Source organism: Arachis stenosperma, chromosome 3 (assembly GCF_014773155.1).
Source record: "Arachis stenosperma cultivar V10309 chromosome 3, arast.V10309.gnm1.PFL2, whole genome shotgun sequence".
NCBI classification, from domain to species: Eukaryota; Viridiplantae; Streptophyta; class Magnoliopsida; order Fabales; family Fabaceae; genus Arachis; species Arachis stenosperma.
The window spans coordinates 152,932,711-152,943,252 of NC_080379.1; the positions used below are offsets into that span (position 1 = coordinate 152,932,711).

Consider the following 10,542-nt stretch of genomic DNA (forward strand, 5'->3'; position numbering starts at 1 on the left):
CACTTCGTGAAGAACGACTCAACGCTTGCAATGACTCCACCGACAATCCCTCTTCTGGCACCCCTAACCCTCCTTCTGCAGTGACTCCCTCCGCTCACTTGCCGCCACTTTTATGAAATCCTTTTAACCAATTAATTCACATAACAGGGACCAGGACACGCCTATGTTGCTGTGAGTGTTGTAGGAAAAGATTCCAATGGAAGAATCTGTGATGAACTTGAAGAAAAGTGTGGTAGATTCTTCTGATGAAGCTATTTCTGTTCTCTTTCTCTATTATTAATGACACTAAGCATTGTTGTTGAATTAGGGGAATCTTTAACTTTAACCTCAGTAGTTTCAGCTACAAGATTCAAATTCTATTTTGCCTTCCGCTGGGCTTCTTCCATCAATCTTCTATATAACTTCTCCTCAGTATCTCTTAAGAACTTGAACTTTGGAGGAGGTGATGATGAAGGCCTAATAAACCTGTTATTGAACTCTGAAGAAGATGGTGGTGAAGATGATTCAAAGAGAGGGTTGTTGAATCCTTCAAGGTTTTACAAAGAGTTCCTCAGTTTTTATGACCAAGTGTTGTGGTTTTTCCAATGGTGTAGTTGATTATTCATTCTTTGTTTCTTTCAACTTTAATTTGTTGCTAAAATTCAGTGGATTTATATCTATTTATATCTATAGAAAAAAGGAAAAATTATTAATCAGTGCAAGTTGTTCATCTATGTTAGTATTAAAGCATATTCACTAATTAGAACCTTTTGTCTTTTATTATTAATCGTAACTTGTAGTGTTATTATTTTCTCACTATTAATTAGTATTGAAGCCTATTTATCTATTTTCTCACTTGTAGTGTTATTATTTTTAGTGGCATTTGCAATTTTATGGGCTGCTACTCAACAGCAATCATATTCGTGGATTGGCCAAGATATTCTTGTAAGTTCTAGATATTAGTACTTGCAAAATGGGTCTTTCTATTATCATTGCAGTTTCTGCATTCTTTTAAATGGCTAGCAATTTTTTTTGAATTATTGGTTCAATTTTTTTTTAATCCTGTAGTTGTTGCTGGTTACCATTAAAACTTTTATTCCTTGTCCTAAACCATTTCTCCCTAAAGTTTAAGTTGTTAGGTTAAAAGATATGAATGCCTATAGTGCTGTTGTGGGAGTTGAGAGACACGAGCACGATGAAAATGAAAAGTATTAGAGTTTTGCATGTACTTGTCCCTATCGTACTGTTCTTGGTTTGTTCCCAGAATTCTATGGCACACAGGAGATCAATGCTATCCATTTCTAAAAAATCTAACCCAAATGATGCTATTGTCACTGCTCGTTGGCTGGTCTCTCAGAATTTCTGGGCTGTATTAAAGTACTCTCTCTCTCTCTCTCTCTCTCTCTCTCTCTCTCTCTCTCTCTCTCTCTCTCTCTCTCTCTCTCATTGAACACTTTTGCTAATTTCAAATTTTCATTGATGTTATTATCCTTTTTAGGGATGTCAACCAAATGGGGTGGGAGTGGAGGATGCCTTCCTGCTCTCCATTCCCAAACCTGATTTGCTGAAAGGCAAGTCAAGAAATTAAAAAGTTTCATGACTACATAAGAATTCATCAAAATTTTCACGATGAACCAATTCTTATCACTAGCTAATTATTTTTATTTAATTTATCTGGTTGTAAAGATCAAATCATGTATATTAACTCCACTTTTCCCCCTTTTGTTGGCAGCACAATCTCAATTGATTTGGGTGGAGCACCCTGGGGGTAATCATATCCTATATTTATACTTTGATACCAAGAATACATATAACGTTTTCAAGTAGAATCAGAGTGCACTGAAAAATGTTCAAAGTCGCATGGCTATATGTGTATCCAACAGTAAAAAATGCATTGAAAGACCAAAGAGCTTCCTTAACAGTCAGTGAATATCCTCTTGGGACCCGTGGCAAGATAGACCCAGAGAATCCTACTTGCTCAAAAATTACTCGAACAGGAAAGGTATGTGAAAAAAATAGAAAAAGAAATAGTTGAATCTGATTGTTCATTTTGGGTGATGACAAGTTTGTCCTCGTTTTATTAAGTCATCTTCTGTGCTAATTAACTTTTAGTCTCTAGACATTTTAAATGTGCAAATACTTATGAATTTATGATGTATCATCACCTTTTCAGAAAAACTCTTTCACGGCGCCATAAGCCACAAAATATTGTGAATTCTTTTATTCTTGTTACCCTTTTGTCTTGAGTTGATCCTGTATCCCCTGCAAAAGGAGGATTGCCTCAAACGAGAGCGCTAAAGAATGTGATCATATTGAACAAAATGCTTTTCCTTTCACTTCCATACTGTTCTGCTAACTTCGTCTCACATGAATTATTGTTTGATGCAGATCTTACCATACATTTTCTCCATACTGTTCTGCTAACTTCCTGCATATAGCATATCTTACCATACATTTTCTGCATATCTCTCAACTCACACAATCACAATTCACTTGATTGGATTGTCTAAGAGCAGTTTTTTTCTCTGCCACTATAATAAGTCTTTATAGTGTTCATTATTTCTTCTGTATTAAGTACAATTACTCTTTGCTGCTACAAGGATAATAACACAGCCATGGCTGCTTCAGTTTCAACCATAGAAGCTGTCAAAGGAACTCCAGTATGATACTTTTACCTTACTTTGTTACTTTCAATTAATTCTACTCACTCAATTTATCACTTCTAGTTTTAAACTATGTATAAGATTAGGATAGTAATTGGATTGGATGCAGTGTGAATTAGTAATCAGTTATAAATACCAAATTAGAAAAATAGTGATCATGCAGACTATGGATACATACATATCATTAATTTGTGAGTTATCAATATATCTAGATGCGATTCATGATTTCTTGTATAGTTCAAAAAACTTGATTAGAATTTTGAATAGAGTAGTAACTCTTAAATAACAAGAAAATAATGTAATTTTACATTGCAGGTGAGTTTGAATGGTTTTGGAGCTGTGGCTTCATCAGTTCTAGTTCATCAGCTTTCTTCGGAAGCAGCTTGAAGAAGGTTACATCAAGAATCCCCAGCAGCAGCAAGGTTTTCTCCAGAAGCTTTAAGATTGTGGCGATCGATAAAGGACAAGCAGACAGATAAAAAGGGTTGGTCTATGATATCTCAGATGACCAGCAAGACATCACAAGAGGGAAGGGTATTTTGTAGTTTTTAATGTGTATTTTGTAGTTTTTAAAGGAAGTAGATAATGTAATAGTTATTGGAATTGTAATGCATGTATTACAAATTCATGGGTAGTTGTTATCACTTTGATTTTTTGTCAGAGCTTGTCATGTGATCAACCACTTTATTTGGTGTACAAGTTTATGAAGGTTTTATATTGTTAATAGTAATTAAATTTGTTATAAAGATTTTATATTGTCTAAAGTTTACATTATCTACGAATTTTGTTAGGTTTTATTATGAAGATTAAAAAAAATAACTGAACTTGAACAAATCTATAGCCACGCTTTAAAAATGTAGTTATTTCATATAGTAGTCACTTTTTGCCATGCTTTAAAGCGTAGCCATATTTCTTGTTATTGGCACCTTTTAAAAGCGTAGTCATATCCTCTCGCATACAGGCACGCTTAAAAAGCATAGCAATAGATAAAAGCGTGACAACAAAAAAAGTGTGACCATAGATCACCAAAAGTGTGTCGATAGAATAACCGGCACGCTAGTAGATATAACTCTTTCAAAAGCATGCCGGTTGCTCAAAAAGTATGGCAAAAAGCTATCGCTACGCTTTTTTCCACTTTTTACCATGTTTTAAAAGTGTAGCAAAATCCTAGTTTTTTTATTAGTGGATATTTTATATATACCACCATTAAAGGTATTATCGACATTATTGATAATAATAGCCATATCAATAGCTTTGATAATTTACGATATTTCAAAAATAGTATTAATAATAATAATAATAATAATAATAATAATAATAATAAGCATTACGGTTAAACATAAGTTGAATATAAAAATCATAAATGTAATAGTAATTTATATTATGATATGATATTATATAAGAACGATGATGTTACACGAAATAATAACAATTGTAATAGTTTATTATTAGTCATCACAAGTTACTAATAAAGTTGTTTTTTGCGGAATATAGTGAAATCGTCTATGACTCTATTCACGAAGTCATATGAGAGAGATTAAGCGATGTGACGGTTCAGAATCGATTCAACATTTTCCGAAAAAGTCCCAAAAAGCTTATAAATATAGTATATAGAAATGCATCTACTTACTCTTTCTGTATTTAAACTACCGTGTCTGTTCAACAACTTTTTTTATAAGATTTAAAGTTGATTATTTTAATAATTTTTAAAATTTTAAATTTAAATAACTTAAAAATAATAATATAGAATAGTTTATGATAATATAGAAATGTTTAAATTAAAATAATTATATATTATTTATCTATAAACAATAACAATATGAAAATGATTTAATTATAATAAATATATCGTCACTTATCTACAAATAACATATATTACTTATCTATAAACAATAATAATATGGAAATAATTTAATGATAATGAACACATACGTCACTTATGTAGAAATAACATAATCCATAAAATAGTAATTAATATAATATATTATCTTCTTTTATCTAATTCAAAGTCATAAAAATAAATATAAAAATACGATTATTTACAAAAGATGAGCCATATTCAAAAGTCATATTTTTTCTTTGTTTAGGGACCTCTTTCTTTAAGTGGTAAGCCAAAGTACGGATCTGTATTTAAAGAATCTTTCATGTGCCTGCAAAAAGTGTAAAGAAGAAAAATAATTATGTCTTATTTTTGGAAATTATAGATCAAACTATAAGTAAAAACGTTAAGATAAACCTAAAGTAATTTCTGAATTTGTACCGAGTAAAAATCTTTAGCAATTTCTCGTACATCTCCTTATCAATAAATTCTTGAGCCTTAAAGAACTACAAAATTTAGAAATCAATAAAATATACCATATGCCAATACAAATTTCATTATATTTGAATGACAATTTAACAATAAAAAGAATAAAACCTGTAAAATTGAAATTTCTTGTTTGAGATTGGATTTTCTACACATGCACAACAAAAGAAGCCATTAAACCCTCTGTAGAGCATTCAAATCTATAATTATCTGATATTACCTCTATTTTGTGCGATTTCTTAATCTAATGATAGGTATCTGCAATGTTGTTCTTTACTAATATCAGTTGGTTCTGCTCCTCTGAGTTTGTTGTTGGAAAAAGAAAAATGTTTAATTTATTATCATTGGTTTAAAATTATTTTTTCTAACTTTATTCAACATAGAAAACATAATCTCCGTTACAATCTCAGAGTAATCTTTTAATATTTTAGGCATATACTTTTTCCCTTTATTTAATAGAAAAAGAAGAACATAGAAGAGGATAGATAATAGGCATATCAATAACATTCTGATTACAATGATTGCATTACCTTGTATGTTGTTGGAGCAATATTTCCTTTTTATCATCTTCCAGAATTGGGTCTTGTCTGTTTTAACCGTTCCTCCCCAACCAATAGAATAAATTTGAAGGGAATGAACCTATTAGATAACATATGATTATGATTACTAACATAGAAATAGAAGTATGTATATTTAATGCAATTTTGATAGTAATTAATTTAAAAAATTACTTTATTGTCTATTGGTTTGATTGATGCAATTGCTTGCTCATCTTTCCATGCACTCCAGAGACTTTGGAATCCTTCTTCCTGTAATTGATATTTGTTAATATATTTCTAGTATATCTAGTATGTCTTAGTTAATGATAATTAGTACGTACCTGTTGCGTAAAACAGATGTTCAAGTTCATTGTCTTTATCTCCTGTCATATATTGATGAGCTCCTTTGAAATCAAATTATCTATTAAAAAATATAAGTCGTTAGTCGTCAATAAATTGAAGTATGTATAAAAAAAATATCTATATCAATGAAAAAGATTTAAAGATTAAAATTATATGTAGACTGAATTGTACCAAGAAGTAACTACACACACTTACTAAGAACATAAATTACCTGTGGTGAAGATAACAATATTTCTTTGAAAACTACATTTCTGGTAAATTCTCCACTTGTTCCATCTATTTTTCCTTCTTTGACTAAAAGTTTTGCTATTGACTGAGAAATACTTCGAGACAGAGCAACATATAATTGGCCATGGCTAAACACATGTTTAGGGAGATAGATCCCTACTTTAGGAATGGTCTGTCCTTGTGATTTATTTATTGTTATTGCAAAACTCAACCTTACAGGAATTCACTTCCGGATAAGTACAAAAGGCAGTCCTGAATTCTCTGTGGTTTTGTGTTTTATCCGAGGCAAGAAAGCTCTTCTTCCACAGTGATGGCCGGTTAAAATTTCTACATTCAACATGTTTTGAAAAGTTTCACGACATAGTAACCTTGTACCATTGCATAAGCCGGCCTTAGGGTCTATGTTTCTCAATAACATCAAAGGTGCCCCTTTTTTCACCTTCAACACATGAGGTGGCAACCCGCCTATAGAAACTGAGTTAAGGTATTCTTGCTGATATAAATTATTAGCATCTCTTTCTACCTCATCAAATGAGACTAAATTTTGTTCTTCTCCTGGAAACTGGTTGATAATTATATCATTAAGCTGTTGCACATCATGATTTTTTGGCGTCAATATTGCCCTTTCTACCATGTAAGAAGTGTCCCACCCATGAGATTGTAACTTTGAAAATATTTCTTCTATTAACTTGTGTAACAATGTTTCACCCTCCCACAGAATTGTCATATTTGCTTGTATCCGTACAAAGTCTTCATGTATGGTGGGCTCAATTCCATCACCAATGCGATACTTAGCAAAAACATGATCATTAGATGATTGCATATTTTGTCGCAAATAGAGAATTTCAGTGGAAGCCCATAAATGAAACTTAACTATAGAAGCTGAAATCATTTGTGACTTACTACCTTTCGGTACGACAGGCAGTACTTGGCAGAAATCTCCTTCCATCACTATCACTTTTCCTCCAAATGGCATATCATTTGCTAATATTTCTCTCAGAGTGCGGTCTAATGATTGCACCAATTCTTTATTTGCCATTGTGCTTCATCCCAGATGATTGCCGTTGTTTGTCTAATCAGCTTTGCAAGATCTGATTGTTTGCTTATGTTGCAAATGGATGATAGTTCTGCATTAATTGGGATCTTAAACCTAGAATGAGATGTTCGACCCCAAGGTAATAATGTTGTATCTATTCCTGATAATGCAGTTACCAAGACAATATGACCCTTATTTCTTAATTCTGCAATTATAGCTCTGTAAAGAAATGCTTTGCCTGCTCCTCCAGGCCCATCAACAAAGAACACTCCACTTTCTCTTCGATCAATTGTGTTCATAATGCACTTAAAAGCTTTAGATTGGTCATTGTTCAATCTTTCTATGGTACACAGGTTTTCCCAGGTTACTTCAACCGACAGTTCTTCTTGGATAACTCTAGGTATCGAGTTTTCATTGTCATTTTCATGAGTTAGAGCTGGCAAGTCGTATTGTGTAATCTGTTTTCCATGCTGAAGGAGTATATCATTTATATCCTTGAGTAGCCGATTTGTGAACACTACGGCTGTTGTAGTGCTGGTTGACGGATAATCATCCACCATCTATGAAAAAATTCATCCCATAAGCTTCTTACATCTGCAGGCTCACAAAATATTAAGATAGTTGCAAACAACCTTCGTAAAGCACATGGCAATCGTAAAACAGAAGTCTCAACCAAACACGCACGTACGCTACTGTCACTCTATAACAATCCTTAGTGTTGAGCATATTGCTTGAAAGACGAATATTGGACCTCATTCACTGTTAGCAAGTCATCCCAACTGATTGGTTCTCTGACATTAGATAACAGAATACGCAAATAGAATTTTTTTTCCTTCTGATCGAAGGTGATACAGTATAAATTCGACCGATGGATCTCCTCTGTATCTTGTGTCGACGCCATTCCTTTCCTTGTTGTGCCAAGTGTAATACTCTAAAATTTTTCTGTATAGAAGATACCTAGATTGTTGGTTCTCCTCACGATTTAGGGCAAAGAACTCAGTGAGCATTATTCTAGAGAAATAATCATCATTAAGTATTTCAGGAATGGTTTGGTAATCATAGAAGCTCACTTGATGTTGATTTGGCAAATGAATTTGTAACCTTTTCACTGATAGATACATTCAATAAAGGTTAAATTTAAATATTCTCCAACATGCCTCTGGAGCAGCGATCCATCTTGCATCAACAAACTGTTAGACCTCGTCAACATTAGAACCGTTGTGAACTTCCATTGCAACCCGATCTTGACCCTTGTAGCAATACTTGTAGAGATACTTTATACTCTTGATGATACTACATATCTCAACATTAATATGGCAATCATACTTTAGTAGTAGCCAAGGATTGTACGGAACTACCCATCTATTGTCAACTGTGATATTTTGGTTAATTGGTACTGGTGTGTCGAATCGTCGCTTATATTGCAGATATAAGTTGTCACCTCTCGTGTTTCTACTGTGAACTCTTTTGGGTAGTTGCGTTTACATTTGTCATTTTTCATGTAGGGTGAAGATGGATCTCAAGTGTTCCGCAAGGACCATGAATCATATGTTTTAGCACTGCATCATGTAGGTGTGGTTATACTTCTTTAGATGGTATTTCTGCACATACCAAACTATCACAATACTCCGAGTCAATTAATTTGTCATTATTTTCTAAGATTAGCAACATATGTACATGTGACAGCCCTCTTTTTTGAAACTTAGTGACATAAATATAGCTCTTCACCTTTTCCAAGACACCTTTAGTAATTACATCCTCTTTCAGCTGTTTAAATTTGGCTCGAAAAATTTTTGTTATTAGATCTAGACGATTTTGTGGAGTTTGAACTGGGTTTAGTTCTGAAGTTATTTCAGTCCAAGATGGATTGCATGTCATTGTGAGAAAAATATCTGGCTTGCCCTCTTTTAGAACAATCGCCATTCCATCTTCATATCGTTGGGTCATGTCGCGATGGCTACCAATGAACGACGATGGTAATATTGTTCTTTTTCTTCCAACATTTTCTGGAGACAAATATAGAGAGAAGTATTATTAGTTTTAATAATTATTTTAGGTAATTCTTAATGATTTACGAGGTAGCAATTAGATACAACAATATTTACCTGCATTAGTTTCTCCTATGTGCAAGGCATCTTGTAAGCCTTGGTATAATTCAGCCCGTAATTTCTTCTGTCTAGTTTGAACCCATCTTAACTTTCCGGTTTCAATTTTCACATAGTTATGAACAACATATTATTGTAGTAGTTGTCCTGCTTGCAATACAGTGAAATGATCATCGGGATGGATCTACAAATTTTTAAGAATTTGCAAAAAAGATTAGATTCATTGAACTATTTTTTGGCAGAATTTTATTGAAGTCTATACTGCGTAGGAAATGGGGATTTATACCTAGACCATATAGCTCTTATATGTTCGGCATGATACTTTGCTGCCACTTTGACTTCGAGTATTAATATCCCATCCATGAGTTTCAAATGGAAAAAGAAGAGGATATTGTAGTGGATCGTAATAGCCAACGAATTCCCGAATCCTTCGTAGGCTACCAACATGAGTTTACACCTTAATATTTGCCCACGAATCATTGTTTCAACGTCATCACCAACAATTATAGCAGCTACCTGCGACGCAGTTGGAAGACTATATTATGGCTTATTAGCAGGTTGCTCTCTAATGACCAAACTACACTCATATACATCTGACCGTTGTGCAAGCTGGTGAAACACATGGAGAAAAGGATTATACTGGTGTAGCAATTGTTGTAACTCGAAAACCAATGTTTCATGTAGTTGTGTGTTCTCCAGCATCCTATCCTGCAACTCATGCTCAGTATCATATATGTACAGTTGCAAAAAGCGTGGTCGCATGTCCTGATCCGGATAAAATCCTCCTATATTGTGATATATTGAGCCTTGAGCACGAAATGTATATATACCACGACTTGTTATAGCCAGTTGTTCGTCTACGTGCACACCACACGAAGTGAAGGAAAATACATGATTGTATCCGCGAATATGTTTTCTAAAATGGTTTCCTTTTGTAGAGGGGTCCAGGAAGATTTCAAGCAATTCTTGAGGAGCATTTACTCGAGGAAGAGAGACTTTTTCCCCATTACAGCACATCTAGAATGTTTCATGGTGAAATAGACGTGCGCTACAGTAATAACATGTCCTTGGGATTGGTAGCGGAGTTCGAATTATTGTTGGATCCTCTTGAAAATTTCGAGCACAACTGTGGGATGCTCGAACATTTTGTCTAATTTCTGTACTCATATTAAATTTACATATATTTGGTTACATTCATAATGAAAATAAAAAAATGATTAATTTTGTAACAACTAAAAAAATAATACTTTGTTGATTATAAATACAAAGAATTACTTCCATTATAGTGATCATAAAAAAGAGATAAGTAACTATCAAATATTTA

At 33.2% G+C, this 10,542-nt stretch overlaps 1 protein-coding gene and 1 pseudogene across 1 annotated transcript; both read right to left on the minus strand.

The window, feature by feature from the left end:
• Nucleotides 1-4,725: 4,725 nt before the first annotated feature.
• Nucleotides 4,726-7,673, minus strand: LOC130966916 (ATP-dependent DNA helicase pfh1-like; annotated as a pseudogene).
• Nucleotides 7,674-7,825: 152 nt separating this feature from the next.
• LOC130966917 (uncharacterized) lies at nucleotides 7,826-9,980 on the minus strand. Its single transcript, XM_057891735.1, has 7 exons — nucleotides 9,810-9,980; nucleotides 9,505-9,734; nucleotides 9,219-9,304; nucleotides 8,725-9,119; nucleotides 8,330-8,528; nucleotides 8,071-8,221; nucleotides 7,826-7,904 (listed from the first exon to the last, which is right to left on the minus strand). The coding sequence occupies exons 1-7, from the start codon at nucleotides 9,978-9,980 to the stop codon at nucleotides 7,826-7,828; spliced, it is 1,311 nt and encodes a 436-aa protein (XP_057747718.1).
• Nucleotides 9,981-10,542: the final 562 nt, after the last annotated feature.